Genomic DNA, 22,580 nt, shown 5'->3' on the forward strand with positions numbered 1-22,580 from the left:
GCCCCTCAGGTCAGAAGGCGTCCAACATGCTACTGAGGAAGAGCGGAGGACAAGTACAAGTAGATTCAGAGCTGATGAAGCGGCTGGGCCAAAGCCGAAAGGTTGCTCAGTTGCGGATATGCCTGGAAGCGAAAGGAAAGTCCAATGCTGTAAAGAAAAATGTTTCATAGGAATCTGGATTGTAAGAAGCTACCAGCATGAGTTTGAACAAACTGCGGGAGGCAGTGGAAGACAGGAGTGCCTTTTTGAGGTGAACTAACCAGAACAGTACACAGCATTCCAAATGTGGTCCTTTGGCACTGAAGAAAGAGTGATCTAGTGCCTGACAGTTTCCTTGTGGTCTAACTGTTGTTAATAAAAAGAAGTTGCTTTAGAGCTCTTGGCAATGGGCAGTTGGTGTCACAAGGCACATGACAGAACATGTCATAATAGTCCCTTGGTGGCATCATCCTTAACTGAAGCCTCTTCCTCTTGCTCTGTGTTGCAAACTAACCTCTTTTTCTTGTTTTCTTCTTCATCTCATTCATCTCCATTTCTGGACCCTAGAAGTCAACATCCTGGCAACAAATCAAACATCAAGATCAGGTTAGCTCAGGAACTGTGCTAGGCAGTAAGCTAGATGGTTACAGCAGCAAAATCCTTCATGCACGATCAGTCAACCTTACCTGCAGATATCTTTAGACTACAATGTCCATCACCTCTGCCAATGTGGCCAATGATGGGGGATGATGGGATTTGTAGTCCAGCGAAATCTGGAGGGCGCTGTGTTTGCTGCCTGTGCCCCTCGAAACTGCACTCCCTTTCACACTTGATGCTTTGTATAATTTATTTCATATATCAAATGAAAGGGGAAAAGAGGAGGGAGAAAGACAGAGAAAGAAAAAGTGAAAGAGAGGAACATTACCTTCCTCCCCCCCATCAGCTCACATACATCAACCATTGATACATCCATCTTAATTTAAACATATATGTTGATATATGGCCTTGAAATGTCCGAATTGGTATTTACACGAAGCTGACATTTATAGCACACTGGATCTCTCATAAGAAAAGGCTGGCTGTTGGATCAAGGCCCAAGCTGATGGCCATTACTACTTCTTGTAGGAGCAAATTCCACCATTTAATTCTGTGTTGTGAGAAGCACAGTGGTACCTCTGGTTACAGATCTAATTCGTTCCGGGGTGCCATGCGCACCCCAAAAAAAATCCGTAACTAGAGGCGCTACTTCTGTGCACATGCACGGCGTGATAGAGCACTTCTGTGCATATGCAAGTGGCGAAACCCAGAAGTATACACTTACACACCTCTATCATTTCCCCCTTTGCAGTGGTGTAATGTGGGTTTCAAGTGCCCGGGGCCATAGAGAACAGAGAGAAACTGGGTGGCTGGGACAGAGAGAAACAGACAGAGTGCACATGCACATTCAACTGCCTAATGGCGTCCACATCACCCAGGACATAGACATAAGAGAAGAAGAGTTGTTCCGTTGTCTGGAGAGGTCACTTCCTGGTTCACATGGAGAAATCCATTTTCAACCAAGTCCAGTGACGGAAGTGCACAGTTGCATTGAGGCAGCACTGAGTGTTGAAATTTCGCACCCCTCACAATTTTGCACCAAGGGCAATTGTCCCTGAGCTCCCCGTGCTACACCACTGCCCCCTTGACACTGATCCCCCCCCAAAAAAAATACCCAATGCTGCAAGCTTTCTTCACAGGGAATTGCAGCAGCACTTGCTCATTTTGGTCCTTTCGTGAATCTTGTCCAGCTCTACTATGAATCAGAGAGATGCAACTGAATAAAAACAGGCCCTCTGTCTCATCCAGCCAGATCTTGGCAATCCAACTTTTCTCGATAGCCTCGTTCCAGATAAACTCTTTAATGATTAATCACGCAGTGAAATGAAAAGCAAATGAAATTGATTTTCTTAATGATGCACTGTCCAACCATCTCATCCTCTGTTGTCCCCTTCTCCTTGTGCCCTCAATCTTTCCCAACACTTTCCTAAGAATTGTCTGTGGGGAAAACTTTTCTGTGTTGTGTTCCAGGCGCTGCTGCTTATTTGCAAATTGATTAACAGATTATTATTATTATTATTATTATTATTATTATTATTATTATTAAATCTGTTGATCGATGTGCAAATAAGCAGCAACGCCTGGAACACAACACAGAAAAGTTTTTTTCCATAGAAAATTCTTAGGAAAGTGGCCAGATAAATTAAATATAAAGGTAAAGGAACCCCTGACCATTAGGTCCAGTCGTGACCGACTCTGGGGGTTGCGGAGCTCATCTCGCTTTACTGGCCGAGGGAGCCGGCGAACAGTTTCTGGGTCATGTGGCCAGCATGACTAAGCTGCTTTTGGCGAACCAGAGTAGCGCACGGAAATGCCGTTTACCTTCCCACCAGAGCTGTACCTATTTATCTACTTGCACTTTGAGGTGCTTTCGAACTGCTAAATTGGCAGGAGCAGGGACCGAGCAACGGGAGCTCACCCCGTCGTGGGGATTTGAACTGTCAACCTTCTAATTGGCAAGTCCTAGGCTCTGTGGTTTAACCCACAGCGCCACCCGAAATTAAATATACTTAGGAGAAAATAGATGTGAGGGAGATATTCGTTGTTCCGATGTCGAAAGGCAAAGTTGCAAGGAATACCTGCTTGCAATATTCCCTGCTCCGATGCAGAAACATATAGTTTTCTTTCAACATTGCGTGGGCACTGCAACTTTATAAATAGAGGGAACCTCCTAGCTGCATGCAAAGTTGCCTTCCCTGTGCCTTAGAGTCTCTTTCCTCTGGCCATCAGATAAAACTCAGAGAAAACTCCAGCCATGATGTTTCCTTACCTCAGTCTAGCTGTACAGGTTGTTCTTGTCTTCAGTACTATTGCAGGTAAGAGAGCAGTTCTGATTATTCTTATGCTTAAGGTACGTTTCCTATGCTTATGACAATATTTTGTGCTCTAGTTCATCACGCTGCTTTAAATGTGCATTTCGTATTTTACTTCCTTCAATAATGCTGACTTTTGAAATGTTTAAGTTTTTTTGCTAACTTTGCTGCATTGCATGTGCATTCTACAGTGGGCCTCTTTTGCAATGTTTTGTTTTGAAATCTTTAAGTTAATATTTTAGTTTAATTATATTGTTTTGAATGTATACTATATATTTGATTTTTTCCTGGCTTGCTTTATTTGACCCTCGGGGTCCCTCCCAGCTATACAATTCTATGCGTCTCTGATGCTATTTGATGTTTTAATGTAGTCATAAACAATAAGCAAAACATCAAAAAGTACAGAACCAAATTGAACAATTTCCACATAAATCATTTGATCTAAAATAAAGATATAAAAATAATAATAACAGCAACAACCACCCCCAACAACCCTCTCCAGACAATACCTCAGCAACCTTAGCTTTTGTAGCTGGACTCAGTCCAGGTCCTGCCCTCCCAGGCCAGGTGGAAAAGGTCTGTAAGGCAGAGGACAGGTCTTCCTGGAATCTCTGCCAATATGGTCTCTGGCCTTTTCAGCAGCCTCAGCTTTTGTAGCTGGAGTCAGTCAGGTACTGCTAGGATTGCCATATTTTGAAGAGCAAAAAAAGAGGACACATTTGCCGACTTCTACTTTTAACTATGGATCGTTATGACGACTCTACCCATGAAAAAGAGGACGTGTCCTGGGAAAAGAGGACATATGGCAACCCTGAAAGCTAATGACTGCCAATCCACAGGAAGATTTCAGTCACAAGCAGATGTCGCTTCTGAACTCTTCCATCCAACTGTGGTGTTAACACAATACGTTGTAAGAGTGAGAGATATCCAATGAGTCGCCCATATGCACAAGTGTGAATGTTTGCTCATGATTTAAAACCCTGAGCTCCAGCTCTCAGGTATGGGTCTTCATCTGGGGGTGCAGAGACAGGGCTTGGTTTATGCTGAAGGGGAAAGCGATGTGTCGCTTTATGAATCAGACTAGCGGATAAATACATTCCAGGCACATTGATGCTGTTTTTAATATGCTGGACTTTTAATGTCCTGGGTCTTCATTTAGTTATTTCTATTTAAAAAAATCCTTCCAGTAGTACCTTAGAGACCAACGAAGTTTGTTACTGGTATAAGCTTTTGTGCACATGCGAAGTGTATCTGAAGAAGGGTGCATGCACATGAAAGCTCATACCAATAACAAACTTTGTTGGTCTCTAAGGTGCAACTGGAAGGAATTTTTTATTTTGTTTCAACTACGGCAAAGCAACACGGCTACCTACCTGTAACTAGTTATTTCTATGTTTATTGTTTATTTCATAATATTTATTCACCACTTGATGTGGGGGAGAACCTCCAAGTGGTTTACCCGGGGAATAAAAGAATAAAATTATCCGGAAAAAGTTAAAAGCAACTCTTTAAAACATTCAAAAGAGAAAATCAGCAGCCCTGTTTTGTATATTTTCCTGATGATAACCGAATCCTAAAGGCTTCTCCATCACCAACTCTTTGTACGCAGCGCACAGACAGGGGGAAGTAGTGAAGAATTTGGCGCAAGTCGTTATCTGCAACGAAGGCCGGGGATACTGCCTTGATGTTCAGTCCCGGTGTCCCTCGGGCCTTGTGTTCCACAACAACAACTGTCCGAACAAAACAAGAAACAAGTGCTGCACTCCGTTTGAAGGAAGAGGCGTGTGAGGAGCCCCGATCAGCTGCAAGGGCCTTCTTCCGTTGTTAAGAAGAAGAATCCCTTCCAATGAATCAATAAATGTTATTCAATATGCAAGCAGTCCAGTTCTCTCTTTGGTGCTATTAGATAGTTCTCATCCCCACTTCATCCTCACAACACCCCTGTGAGGTAGGTTAGGCTGAGAGTGAGCTTCATGGCCAAGTGAAAATTTGAACCCTGCTCTTGCAGAACCCAGTTGAACACTCTAGTCCCCCCCCCTTTTTTTTTTGAGTTTTCACAGAATTTATTTGACCGGAATGCAACACAACAGTACAATCTCCATATATTTTCTGCCAGGATAATTTAATTTCTGTTAAAATCCACTGCTGGCTCACTTCTTGCCAGCACCAACATTTGCTTTAGCTGTTCCTCTGACTTTCTTCTTCCTGTTCTTACGTTCTTTACCCTGTTTCCTTGAAGTCTTTTTCTTTTCATACAGACCATGCCTGGCTAGTCTGTGCTTTGGTTCATTTTTCCCTGCATAGTCGAGGGAATCGTAGATCATGGCAAAGCTTGTTGTCTTCCCACCTCCAAAATGAGTCCTGAAGCCAAAGATGAAAATGACATCTGGGGTTGTCTTGTACATTTTGGCCAACTTTTCGTGGGTTTCAGTTTTGGGAACAGTGGCCTTTCCAGGATGAAGAACATCTATCACCATCTGCTTATGCTGAAGCAGCCTATGGGTCATGAACTTCCTTGTTCGGATGGTGACAGTGTTGTTCATCTTGGCGGCGTCTCCGGCAAAAGGCCTCTAGTCCCCATTTTGTTTGTCAGGACATACACTAGTATGGTTTGTTTGTTTTTTAGGTATATTGTGACCCTGCAGTGGGGGTGGAGGAAAATTTCAATTCAGAATTTAAAAGGAAACTTATCCAATTCGTACTTTCTAAAACTATAAAGGAACGAAAACACAGCCGTCCTTTGAAATTTGCACTTCTCTGAATTTTGCAATGCAATTTCCCCAGCCAAATAATGTGTACCAAAAAACACACACATGCTTGGTAAAGTGTGAGTGCAACTGCACAGATGAATGAAGGTGGCATTATACTGGGAGGAACCAACCACCCCAAAAAGTGTATATTGGCAAAATTGTCTATAATGGGAGAAATTTGCCCTGAAACGAATCGATGTGAGCACTTAAAAAAACACCTGATGTGGGAATGTGGAGAACTGATCTTATGCCTGGTAAAATGAGAAGCTGGGAGGGTCTAAAATTGGCAAATTTGCCCCTCAATAACCCTGCAGAGCCTTCAATGCATGGGCGAAAGGCTGAGATATTTGATGGGAGGGCAGAGTACTCAGGCCACTGCCATGTATTTCTATATTATTACATCCGTATTTATGTGTGCTTCTCCTCTTCTTCCCCAATCCTCCCCTCACAACAACCCTGTGAGTTAGGCTAAGCTGCATGACAGTGGCTGACCCAAGGTCCCCCAGTGAGCTTCACGGCTTGAGTGGGATTTGAACAATGATCTCCCAGGTCCTGAGTCCCACACTCTAACCACTTGTTGTTGTTTAGTCGTTTAGTCGTGTCTGACTCTTTGTGACCCCAAGGACCAGAGCACGCCAGGCACTCCTGTCTTCCACTGCCTCCCGCAGTTTGGTCAGACTCATGTTGGTAGCTTCAAGAACACTGTCCAACCATCTCGTGCTCTGTCGTCCCCTTCTCCTTGTGCCCTCCATCTTTCCCAACATCAGGGTCTTTCCTAGGGAGTCTTCTCTTCTCATGAGGTGGCCAAAATATTGGAGCCTCAGCTTCACGATCTGTCCTTCCAGTGAGCACTCAGGGCTGATTTCCTTCAGAATGGATAGGTTTGATCTTCTTGCAGTCCATGGGACTCTCAAGAGTCTCCTCCAGCACCATAATTCAAAAGCATAAATTCTTCGGCGCTCAGCCTTCTTTATGGTCCAGCTCTCACTTCCATACATCACTACTGGGAGAACCATAGTTTTAACTATACGAGCCTTTGTTGGCAAGGTGATGTCTCTGCTTTCTGCTTTTTAAGATGCTGACTCTAACTCCAGTATCCCTGCCAAGAAAACGCCATGGACAAAGACAACTCGAACCACTACACCACACCGTGCATTCCAGACAAGGGACAGGAAGAAGAGTGCCCCCTCTCTCTGTGTTCTGCTTTTCTGCCACTCACCAATAGGGAGACCTCCCCCTCTGTAGGCCCACCATGGCTAAGGGACAGGCAAAGGGAAAGAACTGGGAGGAGAGGGAAGTCCCATTCAGCCTAGCAACCCTCCTCCTCTCAAAGCAGAGATTGGCATACACACTCCCTCTTTCTCCTCCTGGAAGGAGAGCTGTACCTTCAAACGGTTTAGGATGCCTCTGGGTCTAACATGCAGGATACTTCCATCTCTACCATGCCATGATTCACACAAGCCACCATACATTTAGCATCCATGAAAAGTGGCCCTATGCATTTGCCAGTGTGGGAGTGTAGAGCTGCTAATTGTTTGTTTTTGGGGGAGATCCTGGGTCATTTTGGACTTCCGTGTGTGTGGAAGAACACTGTCCACATTCCTCCAGCAGCCAGGCTCTTCTCGTATCCTTACATTGTTCCCTTTAGTTAAAGTCAAGTAAAGGACCCCTGGATGGTTAAGTCTAGTCAAAGGCGACTATGGGGTGCGGCGCTCATCTCGCTTTTCAGACCAAGGGAGCCAGCATTTGTCCACATTTTCATGTGGCCAGCAGGACTAAACAGCTACTGGTGCACGGAGGACTGTGACGAGTGCCAGAGCGCACGGAAATGTCGTTCACCTTCCTGCCACAGTGGTACCTATTTATCTACTTGCACTGGTATGCTTTCAAACTGCTAGGTTGGCAGGAGCTGAGACAGAGCAATGGGAGCTCGCTCCATCTTACTTCAGTGCAGGTAGTGGGTGGGGGGCAAGCTAACTTAGGGGGGTGGAAGATGCCCTGTTCGCCAACACCTCATTGGCACTGCCTATTCTTATCTTGAAAATTTTTAACAACAACAAAAGTAAGGCGCTGCCCAGCAACCCCCAGCATCTGAGCAGATAAACCAAGCCTTATGAGGAACAGTTGAAGGAGCTGGGTATGTTTAGCCTGGAAAAGAGGAAACTGAGGGGAGGTAAGATAGCCATCTTCAAATATCTCAAGGGCAGTCACATGGAAGAGGGTACAAGCTTGTTTTCTCCTGCTCTGGAGGGTAACCAATGGCTTCAAGTTAGAAGAAAGAACATTCTGACCAAACATACAGAAAAACGTTCTGATAGCAAGAGCTGTTCGACAGTGGAAAGGTCTCTGTTATGTATTGAAGTTCTCACCCTGGCCACCAGGAGTATCGTGTATACAGTGGTACCTCGGGTTACATGTGCTTCAGGTTACATACGCTTCAGGTTACAGACTCCTCTAACTCAGAAATAGTACCTCGGGTTAAGAACTTTGCTTCAGGATGAGAACAGAAATTGTGCTCCGGCGGCACAGCGGCAGCGGGAGGCCCCATTAGCTAAAGTGGTGCTTCAGGTTAAGAACAGTTTCAGGTTAAGAACGGACCTCCGGAACGAATTAAGTACTTAACCCGAGGTACCACTGTATAGTTTTCACTCAGTTCCACGTCAGTTAATTTAGGCGGGGAACCCTGGGTTGTTGTTGTTACAATGTTGACAGCCGACTGTCTATAAAAGCAGGCCGGCTGAGCTGTTCAGTTCAGTTCAGTTCCAGCTTACTTATAAAGAACAACTTGGAGAAATCTCTGTGTCGTCTGCTATGTCCACCCACTACTTAATAGTCTCCCTTGGGTGGTGGTAGACTCTGCTTCCTTGGAGGTTTTTAAGCAGAGGTTGGAAGGCCATCTATCAGGGATGCTTTAGCTGAGATTCCTGCATTGCAGGGGGTTGAACTTGATGACTCTAGCGGTCCTTTCCGACTCTAGAGTTCTATGATTCTGTGCTGCCCAAGGAAGGTGCCTCCCTCTGCCCAAGGATAGGGCCAGCTCTGTGTGGCTGCCCGACAAGTTCACTTGCTCAGAGCAGGCAGGAGGCTACTCCAGGCTCATTGTGATGTCTGGCCAGTGTTCACAGAGCCCCCGTCATCACCACCACTCTGGTCCAAGGAGCTGGTGGGCCTTTGTGATGTGGGCGTGACTCCAAGAAGGGGACGCCTGGCTGGGCTCAGGAAGTACTCTTGCTCTCCAGGTCAACAGGCAGTTTTTTCTTCCTGCCGGAAATGAGCTGGTGTCACTGGGCCTTCGAGCTGATACAGCTCTTGATCTTCATCACTCTCTGGGTCTTCTGGGTGGCTGCAGCCTTGTGGGTAAGAGACTCTCCTCAGCGGAGGATCACAGAGGAGCCTTCCAGCCTAACTTCAGGGTCCCTGTAGAGCAGCCTTTCTCAACCTGTGGGTCCCCAGATTTTCTTGAACTACAACTCCCATCACTCCTAGCTAGCAACACCCCTAGCTAGTCCAACAACATCTGGGGACCCACAGGTTGAGAACCGCTGCTGTAGAGAAATGAATGGGCAGCAAGTGCAGCAAGCCCAGAACTGGGATTACATGCCCATGACTTCTTGTCATAGTAAACAATCTATCCTTGGTTGCTGTTTTTGAACCATCATCAATGGAAGTCCTGCGTACAACACATTACAATCATCTAACTTGTAGGTTACTAGAGCATACACAACAGAAACCATGCTATCCCCGTCCACATAGGTTCACGACCAAAGCTGACAGAAGACACTTTGTGTCACTGAGCTGCCTCCATTGACAAGGTTTACTGAGGACTTGTGTGGGACATGCAGGGGTGGAGTCTGGGAGATAAAGGGTGTGGCTTAGCATATCGGGGGCGGGGCCTGGTGGCACTGGGTGAGATCTCAGATGTACAGAAAAGGCTACAACTTACTTAAACTTTGTTGTTCACCTACCCAATGCTGTCTCCTTTTTACCTCTTGTGCAACAGGCTTGTAGCCCCAGGACCAGGTGGCTAAAGCTTCATGAGACATGGATTGGTGAGCAGTCAGTCTATTCCTTTAGTCTCTTTGGGGAAGGTAGCATAGCTGTCAACTTACAGATTTGAAAATAAGGGACCAGCAGCCTCAAAAATAAGGGATCAGCAGACAAAATAAGAGATTTTCCAGGCACAGGTATGTTCAACTTCTAAGCCCCTCCAAGCCAAAGGCAGAAAGCCCAGCCAGCAGCCAAACGAAGCCTCAAGTGGTGGTTCCCACAGCGCAGCAAGCCAGCAAAGGGGATGCAGCAAGGAAAACCACCGTCACTTCTCCGCTGGGAAGTGCTGAGCAAAGGCGAGTCCCCAGGAAACGCAGCTGACTTGATTGGCACAAAGCATGCAAGCTCCACCCCCCAGTCGTTCTTAGGCTCCTTATTGGGTGAACAACGCAGCCAAGCAACACAGTTGGAGCCTCCCTCCTCCCTGGCCGGCAGGGAGGGAGGTAGAGGAGCTGCTTGCTCTGAAACCCGGGAAATTTAAGGGACATCATCAATAAGGGACAGCAGCGGGAAATGGCGCTGGGATAAGGGAGTTTCCCGCCAAATAAGGGATGGTTGACAGCTATGGAAGGTAGACTTGGATTGTTGGCCTTCACAAGCTTCTCTGTCTCTTGCTTTCAGCCTGCCACGGATTCTTTCAGAAAGAAAGCAAAGCGAGCAGCGCAAAGAAGTAAGTGGTAGCCAGTTTCCCTTTCTCCCACTGCCCTCTGTAGCACCCTCCTTGCTGTCCCAAACCATTAGGTCCCACCATATTTGGAGGAGAGGTGAATGTCCTGTAGCTGTGAAACACTTTCCTTTGTGTATTTAATTTTTATTTACTTATTTCTCCAGAGACTCTCCAAAATACATTATGAAAACCAGTATTTCTGTAAATACACAACTTATAACATACATCTGTAAAACACATTCCGATTAAGCGATCCACAAGTTAGTATAAATCTTTGGAACTGGTCTTTGGGTTTCCTGGAGAATTTGTAAATGAAATGAACCACCGCTGTTCTTCCACAAATATATATTTGTACTTTGTTCCTCTTGTCAGTCTTACTTTGTGAATCAACTTTTTTGTAAAGGCGATGTGCCAAGCACTCAAATTTACACCATTTAAATCCTTCCAGAATGTGACTATAACCATGCTGACAGCCACTAGGAGAAATCCAGTTCAGCTTCTCATTTAAATACAGTGGTACCTCAGGTTAAGAACTTAATTCATTCTGGAGATCTGTTCTTAACTTGAAACTGTTCTTAACCTGAAGCACCACTTTAGCTAATGGGGCCTCCTGCTGCCACTGCGCCATGATTTCTGTTCTCATCCTGAAGCAAAGTTCTTAACCCAAGGTAATATTTCTGGGTTAGCGGAGTCTGTAACCTGAAGTGTATGTAACCTGAAGCATATGTAACCCGAGGTACCACTGTATAAATTTAGTAGCTCAAGCTCTGGAGACTTCCTGACACGCTGATGAGTAATTTTACTTATTTCATTTAACACTTGTCCTCAAAAAGTTGTCACTTTGGGACATGTCCACCACAAGTGCCTATAGCTGCCTGCAACTTACTCTAAGATTCATCCCCGACTTGGATTTGATATCCCGCTTTATCACTACCCTAGGGAGTCTCAAAGCGGCTAACATTCTCCTTTCCCTTCCTCCCCCACAACAAACACTCTGTGAGGTGAGTGGGGCTGAGAGACTTCAGAGAAGTGTGACTGGCCCAAGGTCACCCAGCAGCTGCAGGTGGAGGAGCAGGGAAGCGAACCTGGTTCACCAGATTACGAGTCTACAGCTCTTAACCACTACACCACATTGGCTCTCTTCACACTGACTTCCATTTGAAGTCCATTTCCTGCATATGCTTTTTTTTTTATCTACCGCAAACCACCCAGAAAGCTCTCTTCTGACTGTCCTTGCCCTATAGCAGTGGTTCTCAACCTGTGGGTCCCCAGATGTTGTTGGACTACAACTCCCATCATTCCTAGCCAGCATGACAAGTTGTCAGGGATGATGGGAGTTGTAGTCCAACAACATCTGGGGACCCACAGGTTGAGCACCACTGCCCTATAGGATACTGAGGAGAACACATTGTCCTTCAATCCACCCCTGCGGTTAGCCTTCATGCCCTTGTGTGCTGTGCAAGGAAGCTTCATTATCATCTCAGTGGCGACTGACCTGATGGGCATGTTCTAACTTCACTGCCAGAGGCAACATGCTTCTGAACACCAGTTGCTGGAAACCACAGGAGGGGAGAGAGCTCTTGTACTCAGGTCCTTCTGGTGGACTTCCCACAGACATCTGGTTGGCTGCTGTGAGAACAGGATGCTGGACTAGATGGTCTACTGGCCTGATCCAGCAAGGCTCTTCTTATGATCTTGCATTAACACCAAATTAAAAGAAGTCCAATCTGTTTCTGATGATGCAGTCCAGGCATTCCAGTCTGGCCATGCTCAGTTCCCATCAGGTTTTGACAGCTGAACTGACTACCAAAGAATCCTTAGCCAGCCTGTCTCCTTCCCCCCAGGCTTCCAGAGCCAACTGAGATCCTGACCTTGGAGTGCAGACTGAGCTCTACAGAAGTGAACAACTCACCCCAACCAAAGGAGTTGGAGATGGATCTGGACTCGTAAGTCAGTGGACAGTGGAGAAGGAGGGAGAGAGAGGGAGAGCAACAGGGTCTGGGGTGCAAAATAGGTATGATGTGGGGAGATCCATGGCTCAAACTTCCAACTAGGAATTGGGAAAGGAGGGGGAATTGCTGCATTTTAATAATAATAATAATAATAATAATAATAATAATAATAATAATAATAATTTTATTTATACCCCGCCCTCCCCAGCCAAGACTGGGCTCAGGGCAGCTGACACCAGGTATAAAAACAATTGATTGAAATACAACATAAAAACAAGATTAAAATACAACATTAAAATGCAGCCTCATTTCAGTAGGAACTCAAAAACTTTTGGGGGGATGAAAATGTCAAGTCTTCACCAAAGCCAACTATCCAGACTAGTCCTACTTGGGCCAGAAAAATGCCAGGGAAGTTCCCAAATAGGAGTTCCAACACAAAAGGAGAAAGGAAAAAAGAAAGAGGGGGAGGGGATCAAGTTGATTCCAAGCCAAAGGCTAGTCGGAACAACTCTGTCTTACAGGCCCTGAGGAAAGAAATCAGATACTGCAGGGCCCTGGTCTCATGAAACAAGTGTTCCACCAGGCCACAGCCAGTGTTGAAAAGGCCCTGGCCCTGGTTGAGGCTAATCTGACTTCCTTAGGGCCCCAGACCTCTAGGGTGTTGCTATATATGGACCTTAAGGTCCTCCGTGGGGCATATCGGGAGAGGCGGTCCCGTAGGTACGAGGGTCCTAAGCCGTGAAGGGCCTTGCCTAATTTGCACCTCCCTAACCAATAGACAAACCAAAGCATGCCAGTCATACTACACTAGAGTTGGAAGAGACTTCAAGGGTCATCTAGTCCAACCCACTGCAATGCAGAAATTATAGCTAAAGGATCCCTGGCTGATGATCACCCAACCTCTGTTTAAAAACCTCCAATGAAGGAAAATCCATCACCTTCTGAGTCTTTTCCACTGTCAAACACCTCTTGCTACCGGATTGGTCTTCCTGGTGTTTAGTGGGAATCTCCTTCTTTGAAGTTTGAATCTTGCTCCACCTTCCATGTGACAGCCATTCGAATACTTGATATTTCTAATAAATACGTTTCTAAAATACACATTGTTGTTCATGCTTTTGGCTAACATAAACATTTCTGCAAGCAATTTCCCCTGATATAATGCATTTCTGCAATGTTATTTTCCACTATTATGTACATCTTCATGCACATTTTCTCCTTAATATATATGTTTTTGTACACATTCTTTAGTTGGGGAACTGCAAAAGCAACACCCAGAAGGAGTTGCTCCTCTCTCTTTTATTTACTGCAGAGGTGAGGAACGTGTGGCCCTCCAGTTGCCGAACTACACATCCCATCAGCTCCAGCAAACATGGCGAATGGCCAATGATTATGGGACTTGTAGTTCATCAACATCTGGTGTACCAAAGGTTCCCCACAGACCTGATTTACTGTATTCCACAGAGCCATAATTCTCATATCTGTTTGTGTGTGTTTCTGCCCATTAGAGTCCTGTCTAGTCTCTCCAGCACCTCCTTGGGCTCCCTCACGACCATCAGCAGCAATTGGTCTTTGTCCTCATCAAGCGATGATGTAATAAGCCTCCCAGACACGCCCCTCACCTCCTCACCATCCGCCCCAGAGGAAGATGGCCGGTACTCACCACTGCTTCACAGACCCTGTGGAGCTGGCCTCGAGGAACTCCACAGAGACCCCATGTCCCACCAGCCTGCTCAGTTCAACATCTGCCGGAAGGTGCTTCAGGAGTTGTGGGGGGAGCCGACGCCCAACTGGGAGTCCCTGAACGAACTGATCCCTGGTGCACCAAACCTCCAGCAAGCATCTGAGGTCACCAGCGAAACTGACTTTGACAGCATCTCCAGCAGAAGAAGCAGAGAGGAAGCTTTGAGCAAGTGGGAGAGACATCAGCCTCTGAGCGATCAGGAAGAAGTTCAGCGCAGCAGTTCATGGGAAATGTTCGCTGTTGTGCCCAGGCCCTCAAGCTGTGAGTAACAGGCCCCATTCTCACCCCCATTTTCACTAAATACAGTGGAACCTTGGGTTGCGAATGTGATCCATGCGGGAGGCACGTTTGCAAGCCTCAGTGCTGCGTCTGCGCATGCACAGATCGCAATTTGGTGCTTCTGCGCATGCACAAAGCACAATTTAGTACTTTTGCGCATGCGAGAGCGCCAAAACCCGGAAGTAACCCGTTCCGGTACTTCCGGGTTCAGCGCTGTGCGCAACCCGAAAACACATAACCTGAAGCATCTGTAACCCAAGGTACCACTGTACTCTTCTGCACATCATTGAGGAAGGTTGTAGATCTTCCAAGCATCTCTGCCTTCGACACACATGGAACATTCCTGGACAGGGGAACTGGCCATGTTGTAAGCTCTCCCCCTCCCCCTGTCATTCTAAGAGAAAACTGCTTCCCAAAGGAGTGAGACTTGAACCCAGAACCCTCTGGCCTGAGTCACAAGTTGCTGTTGATGGTAGTGGTGGCAATTGCACTTGTTCATTTCTCACTACATAAAATGTCTCAAAGCAATTGCACAATTCAAAACCCATACAAATACGAAAGTTTAAATGAAACATCAAACAGCGTTATTTTCTGAAACTGCTCATTTGGGTCACAGCGAGTGATGACCATAGAGACAAATTTGCACATGCCAAGTTATTTATTCATCTCCATTTGTGAATCACTTCCCATGAAGCAACTCAACGCAATGTAAAAGGTACATTCTGATTGTAAAGATGTTGTTTCCCCACAGATTCTACTCCAAATCAGTTCTATTTGCTTTCCATTGTCTCCATTCATTAAAAACATGAACAAGCCAACACAAATAAACGTGTTACCCTAAATTAAAACTTACCCAGTAAACACAGATCACTGCCCCCACAATTCAATTTCCCCCAAAATCATTACCCACCTTGGGGCATGGGGGAGGGAGATTTGGGTTGGTACCCCATAGTTCTCCTCCATAGGGGTCAGTGGGAAGAGGCAACAAGGTTTGTCTGCCTTCCCATCACCTGTGTCACTGTAACCAACCAGGAGAAAGAGATGTGAGACAATGACCACTCCCCACATCAAATGGGGGGGCACCTTTTGTACAGTTGCACACAGCCCCCCCTAATCCCATGCGGCTCCCGGCAGTACAGCCTGGATTCACACACCCCCCAGCTGGACACCTGGAGGCAGCCGCCTACCTCTGCCAGTTACCCAATCGCAGCTGGGGAGGCGTTGCCAGGAGAGAGTTGGCCAGGTAAGGGGAGGGATCGCCCTGCCCACACAATAGTGGGCGGGACTTACCTGGGAGTTTTCAGTCCACTCGGGTTTTGCCTGGGGCTGGGGGGTGTCCCCCTGTCTGCGCAATGAGGAGGTTGGTGCAATGTGAATGCACCAGCAGAGTCAATGCAGCACCCCTGCTGGTGTGCTTTCATCACTCTGCCTTCTCTGCTGCCTCCCTCCTTCCCTTCTTCTTCCTGGTGACACTTGTGACAGGGGGTCAGGTAAACAACTACACCCCTCCTCAACAACTGCTACTGAAATGCTCTAGCACAGCTTTTCTCAACCTGTGGGTCCCCAGATGTTGTTGAACTACAACTCCCATCACCCCTAGCTAGCAAGGCCAGAGCTCAGGGATGGTGGGAGTTGTAGTCCAACAACATCTGGGCACCCACAGGTTGAGAACCGCTGCTCTAACAGGTCAGGATTACCCTGGTCCCTGAATCCTCACCTTGACAATCTATCTGAGATGTTGTGACATTCTGGAGAAAGAACTGGTCCGTTTCTGAGTACTTCCGCTTTTCTCTCTCCTCTCTCTCAGGTCCAAACTGCAACCCCCAAACTTCCCGAGTGTCTTCTGGTCAACCTTTGGCTCTGCCCACATCCGACAGCATCCGGGACAGGCTCTCACCTTCAGGGAACACCAAACAAGCTCATGTGAAAGCCACGGCCCAGCTTTTGGAGGAGATGATGTCGGAGGGAGCAGTTTCCTGGGAGGAGAGGCCTGCCTTGCCCAAACACCCTTCCCAAAGGGGTCAGCTTCATCACCGTAGATCCTGCACAGCACTTGGGTCAGATGCCACCCAGTGCTTGGACTTCAATGTGAAGAAGAAGCAGATCCCAGAGCTCTGGGGGGAGCCCACCCCCTCGACTAAGTCCCTGGCCAAACTGACATGTCAGGCTCCCCTCTCCCCTTCCCCAGCCCGCTCCTCAAGCCCCCCACAGAGGGCTGAGAAGGAGAGAAGCAAGCAGTCTGGGCCCATGAGCATCAGTCCAACTAGTGTGAAAACCAGGGCCCAGCTTCTGGAGGCAATAATGCTAAGGGGAGGAACATCTTGGAAGGAGAGGCCTGCCTTGCCCAAACCTCATTCCCACAAGGCCCACCAAGCTCCCCGTGGTCCCTGCACAGCCATCAGCCCAGACACCGCTCAGCACTTGGAGTTCAACATGAAGAAGAAACAGATGCACAATCTCTGGGGGGAGCCCACTCCTTTGACTCACTCCCTGGACTGCCAGATCACCCGCTCCCCATCACCTGCACACTCCTGTAGCCCCTCACAGAGGGTTGAGGAGGAGGAGGAGGAGGAAGAGGAGGAGCTGTCTGAGCCAGCCAGGGCCCCCTCAAGGGGGCTTGCATCCCAAACTGTGAGGGGGTGTTCCCCCCAGCCCATTCCCTTTACATTCTCCCAAAAGGGCAGCTCTGTCCAGGTAGCCCCCAAGAAAAGAGCAGAGGAAGGAAATGAATTCAGGGTGGCGAAAAGGGTCACCCTGCCTCCCACAAGATCAGGCTTTTCAGAGAGTTCTCTAAGGAGCAGGTTTGTAAGCAGAGGTAGAACGAGGCGCCCCAGGAGCAACCACCTCACCAGCAAAAGCAGTCCAGGGGTCCTTGGTGCCCCAGAGAAGAAAGTGAAGGCTTCAGGCATGATGGGTCAAGCTGAGAGCCTTGGAAGTAAGGAAGCCCAAAGCTGTCAAACTGGGACAGAAAATCAGAGGCAGCCCTCCAAGAGCATCAGGAAGGTGAAGGCCATTTCACACCAAGGTGCATCCCATCTAAAAGACCACAGAATCTCTCCCAAGGACCCTGTGCCCGTAGCAAAGCCTGGCAGTGCCCAGCTGGCACTTGGAGTCACGCTCCCTTTGAACCCAGGACAAGATGCCTTGCAACAGTTAGAAATCAGGAGGGCAGAGAAAATGATGGTCCCCGCACAGGAATCTGCACCTCAAGCTTCAAGGGCACCCCATTCTTCTTCCAAGAAGGAAATCGAGTTGTCAGAAAAAGTGAAGGCCCCCGTGCAAGAATCTGAACCCCAACCCTTGATAGAGGAAGGTCCACATCCTGCGCCTCACTTTTCCTCCAAGAAGGAAATCCAGCTGTCAGAGCAAATGGAGGCCCCCGTGCGAGAATTCACACCCCACACCTCAATGGAGTGCCACCAACCGCCACCCCTCCCTTTCTCCCGTTCTGTCCAACACACACTAGAAAGCAGTGCAGGCAGAGGCAGAGAGGGAAAGAGTCTTGTTCAAAAGGCAGAAGACAGTCCCTGCTCTGCAAGGACTGACACTCCTATGGACCATGTAAGAAAGAGCCTTGCAGCTGGGGGTGAGCCTCACAACCCCATGGATAACAGACTCATCAGCCATGGCAGCATCCTGGAGAACCAAAGCAAGGGTGAACCTTTCCATGGGATGGACTCAGCTGAGAGTCCTTGGGAAGTAAGAAGCCGCCAAGCAGGAGGAGAAAACACCCTGGACGACATGCACAGGAGAAAGGACATGTCCCGTGAAGATCCACCCCAACTGATGGGCTACACAGTGAGCTTGGAGGAGAACCTCCCCAAGGAACCTTTTGCTATAGCAAAGGCCAGCGCACCTGGGCAGGTGCTGATTGCCACAGATCCTGGGCATGAATGCCAAGGTGCTTTGCAACAAGATGGAGAAGGAGGCCACTCTTGTCCTCTGAGAAGGGCAAAGCCACTCTTGTCGTCTGAGAAGGGCAGCAGGACATTAGAGCAAACCAAGTCCTCCTCACAGAGACCTGCCCCGGAGGTCCCCTATGCGACACTCTCCATTTCTGAGGAGAGAGAAAGCACAGCCCGAGCCATGCTGAAGCCTGAAGCTAGGGAGGGGAGGGAATTCGGACCAGCTACCAAGTTACCGGCCAGCCCACTGCCCACGAGCCAAGTGGCAGCTCCGAAAGCAGTGCTGCCGTTTCAAGGCAACAGCAGTGGGACGACTGTGGCCAAGCTGTCCCCAAGCGCCCAGGCACTCCGTGAGCTGCCCTCCCGCCAGCAGCTGAGCCGCTCCATCCTTGCCTCCCTGAGTGTGGAGCAGACAGTGGAGGACCTGCGGCTCAGCCTGGCGCAAGGCCTCGAGATGGGCCACGGGGAGCTGCGGGCAGAGTACCCGGTGTGCCGGCAGTGCGGGAGCTGCAGCGCCATGTGCTCTCACCCCCGCACTCAGCAGGACCCGCTCCTGCACATCTTCCCGCGGCTGACGGTGCGCAACGGGAATGTGCTGATGGGCCTAGACTTCCACCTGAAGATCAACAAGATCCACGCCAGGAAGTGGGGCCTGCCAGAGACGGCAGAGGAGGGAAAGTCGCAGGAGCAGCCCCCAGAGCGATGTGGTGGCGGCGGTGGCAGCATCAAAGAGGGCATCCCAGCCAACCCGGGCCCCAGGGCCCCTTGCAAGCCTTCTGGAGTGATGGTACAGCATCTGCAAATGGGGACCCAAATCGAGGCCACCTCCTCCTCAGTCCAGGTGAGCCTTGGCAAGAAGCTGGCGGGCAAGGGCAAGTGCCTCCCACCACCCAGCTTGGAGCGCCAACTCCAGCAGGGGCATCCGCAAGCAGGACACCATCCAGGCAGGGGCCCGAAGGAAGTACCCACGACAGAGAAGCCCTCGAGGAACCCTGTGAAAAGGATGCTGCATGTCATCAAGCAGGCCTGGACCCGCATTCGAGGAAACAAGGAGAAACTGGTCCAGCCCCCCGAAAATCGGGCTGCAGCTGGCGCTCATAGAAGACTGGGGACTCCGCCAGTCAAGGATTCTTCCCGGAAGCGCTCTACACGGGCCACTTCAGCAAACCCCAAAGCGTTGGGTTTTCCGGCTACCCAAGCAGCAACCGCAGCAGCCGCCCCTCTGGGGCAGGCTTCCCCCATCTGCCGCGTGAAGCCTAGCAGCTCAGGAAACGTCAAGTGTTCTCCTCATGTGCAGCCCCCAAGACCTTCCAGGCAACCTTCCTCCCAGTTGGGAGATGCCCCTAGGAAGGGGGCAGCCTCCAGGAAGCCCGCAGCCTATCCCACCACACCAGCCTTTGGGGGCCCCCAGAAATCAGGGCTCGTTGTCGTCCAAAAACCCTCTTTCGTACCCTCTGTGAATGCAGGGATGGCCCCGACAAAGCAGGTCGTCCCTCCGGCATCCTTCAAGAGAACCGGGGAAACAGGAAAAGCCTGCCCCAAGAAGGAGTCTCCTGGGACCACCAGGAAAGCAGGGTGTCCCCTTCCCAAAAGGGCACCCACTAAGAAAGTGTGGTTCCTTGCCAGCAAATGAGCAGCTGCTCCTTTTCTCCCAACCTGCTAAGGCTTTGCTGGAGCACCATAAATGACTCAGTGGAGGCCAAACTACCTGGTGCTGATTGAGGAATACTTATATCACAAGGGGGCAGCATGTTCATATTTATAAAATAAATATGTTGCATTTGAGGCTCTGGAAAGGTATGTCTTACAAGTAGGGATGAGTGAATCTGTCAGTTTTTGGTTTCTCTTGGTTTCTTGTTTCTCCTACCTTAAGTTCAGCTCTCAACATTTGCACGTGAAAATTCATCAAATTTTAATTGTGTTTTTCTCTCTGCAATTTTGCCCAATACAGTGGTACCTCGGGTTACACACGCTTCAGGTTACAGACACTTCAGGTTACAGACTCCGCGAACCCAGAAATAGTACCTCGGGTTAAGAACTTTGATTCAGGATGAGAACAGAAATTGTGCTCCGGTGGCGCAGCAGCAGCAGGAGGCCCCATTAGCTAAAGCGGTGCTTCAGGTTAAGAACAGTTCCAGGTTAAGAACGGACCTCCGGAATGAATTAAGTTCTTAACCCGAGATACCACTGTACATGCTTTATTTTAGTATTTCCTTCTAATACACTTTTATATGTTATTTTCAGTCATATATGCATTTTTATGTACACTTTGCCATAAGAAATACATGTTTGTACACATTACCTGGCTGGAGAACTGCGTTGCAAAACTCAGCTGACATGCAAAATTCAAGGGATCTCTGCATTTCACTTGGCTGTATTGTTTCAGAAAGTGTGAAGTAGGCAAGTTTGCATTTGAATGCTAACTGAAGTAGATTCCCCCCCCCCCCGCATCCCTAATTATAATGCAAAAGGATTTATTCCCCTGGTGTCAGGAGTCCTTCCCAGAATGCACGCAGCAGACAGTTAACTCTCTATTTTCAAAGAAAACACAGTCGCTTCTACAGCTCTGGATTACACACACCAATCTAGTTGTCTAGGCCAGGGTTTCCCAAACTTGAATCCCCAGCTGGTTTTGGGCTACAATTCCCATCATCCCTGGCCACTGGTCCTGCTAGCTAGGGATGATGGGACTTGTAGTCCAAAAGCAGCTGGAAACCCACGTTTGTGAAACACTGCCCCACAGGGAGAAGCGCCCAGCTATTCTCAGTGGCTCAGGACAGCAATACCTCAAGGACTGCCTCACTCCATATGAACTTGCCTGGACCCTGAGATCATCATCTGAAGCCCTCCTTCCTGTGCCTCCTCCATGACAGGTCTGGAGGGTGGCAACAAAAGAAAGGGCCTTTTCTGCAGTGGCTCCCAATCTGTGGAATGCTCTCCTCACGGAAGTTCACCTGGTCCCTTCATTATACACCTTAGGAGCAAGGCAGAAACGCTCCTCTTCAACCAGGCTTTTGGCTAACATCTATTATTATTATTATTATTATTATTATTATTATTATTATTATTATTATTAGTTTTTATTGAATATTACAAGAAAAGAAAGAGAAAGAGAAACAAAGAACAATACGTAACACTGTAAACACATTTATATACATATTTTCCAAAATACAGACTAAGAAAATAAAAAAGATAAAAGAAAAGGAAAAAGAGTACTTTTCATAACCAATAATACCAAATTCATGCTTCAAACATTACAATATATAAATCCTAGTTAAAATACTATAAAAGACTTCCACCCGCATTCACCATACGTCTCTTAGTTATTTTGCTCACTTTTACATCCGTTCTTCAATCATTTTCAAGCTGCACTGGCTCCCGGTAGAGTACAGGGTCAGATTTAAGGTGCTGGTTTTGACCTTTAAAGCCCTTCACGGCCTAGGACCCTTGTACCTACGGGACCGCCTCTCCCGGTATGCCTCATGGAGAGCCTCAAGGTCCATAAATAGCAACACCCTAGAGGTCCCGGGCCCTAAGGAAGTCAGATTAGCCTCAACCAGAGCCAGGGCCTTTTCAACACTGGCTCCAGCCTGGTGGAACCCTCTGCCTCATGAGACCAGGGCCCTGTGGGATCTGATTTCTTTCCGCAGGGCCTGTAAGACAGAGTTGTTCCACCTGGCCTTTGGCTTGGAGCCAATTTGATTCCCTCCCCCTCTTTCTTTTTCCTTTCTCCTCCTATGATGAGGCTGCATTTTAATATTTTAATGTTTCAATATTTTAATGTTGTATTTTAATTTTGGTTTTAAGTTGTAATCATTCAACTTGTTTTTATTATTGCTTGTAAGTCGCTCTGAGCCCGGCCTTGGCTGGGGAGGGCGGGGTATAAATAATAATAATAATAATAATAATAATAATAATAATAATTATTATTATTATTATTATTATTATTATTATTATTATTATTTCCCTTAAGTTCTTTCAGAATCCATCAAATCTTTATATTCTCTATATTCCTCTGTATTAGCTTTTGGCTAACATCCTATATCCTTTTAAATGTGTTTGTGGAGGGGGCGTATTGGTTTGTGGCTTTGTTTTGTTTTTTTCTTGTTTTAATAATAATAATAATAATAATAATAATAATAATAATAATAATAATAATAATAATAAATTTTATTTATATCATATTTATATCATATATTTATTTTATTTATATTTATTTATAAATTTTATTTATTTATGTATTTTGTGTTTTTATCTTGCATCTTAATGTTGTCAACTGCCCTGAGATCTACAGTTGAAAGAGAGTATACCGATTAAATAAATGAAATGAACCCTGGTCACATTCCAAACC

General features: G+C 47.5%; 1 protein-coding gene, 1 long non-coding RNA gene and 1 pseudogene across 3 annotated transcripts; 2 read left to right on the forward strand and 1 right to left on the reverse strand.

Annotated features, from left to right (window-relative positions):
- The first annotated feature begins 2,770 nt into the window (after positions 1-2,770).
- Positions 2,771-4,764, forward strand: LOC308582956. Its single transcript, XR_014005971.1, has 2 exons — positions 2,771-2,891; positions 4,498-4,764. It is a non-coding gene; the product is annotated as an uncharacterized lncRNA (long non-coding RNA).
- A 162-nt stretch (positions 4,765-4,926) lies between these two features.
- LOC308583125 (small ribosomal subunit protein eS24 pseudogene) lies at positions 4,927-5,460 on the reverse strand (annotated as a pseudogene). The gene has a single exon. The product of its transcript is annotated as a small ribosomal subunit protein eS24 pseudogene (transcript).
- Positions 5,461-8,800: 3,340 nt separating this feature from the next.
- On the forward strand, positions 8,801-20,014 carry LOC308583928 (uncharacterized protein). The gene is made up of 6 exons (XM_081188400.1): positions 8,801-8,995; positions 9,639-9,687; positions 10,307-10,355; positions 12,197-12,298; positions 13,810-14,306; positions 16,132-20,014. The coding sequence occupies exons 1-6, from the start codon at positions 8,909-8,911 to the stop codon at positions 19,860-19,862; spliced, it is 4,515 nt and encodes a 1,504-aa protein (XP_081044526.1). The 5' UTR covers positions 8,801-8,908; the 3' UTR covers positions 19,863-20,014.
- The last annotated feature ends 2,566 nt before the right edge of the window (positions 20,015-22,580 follow it).

Source organism: Podarcis bocagei (assembly GCF_964188305.1).
Source record: "Podarcis bocagei genome assembly, chromosome: 3".
Classification (NCBI taxonomy): domain Eukaryota; kingdom Metazoa; phylum Chordata; class Lepidosauria; order Squamata; family Lacertidae; genus Podarcis; species Podarcis bocagei.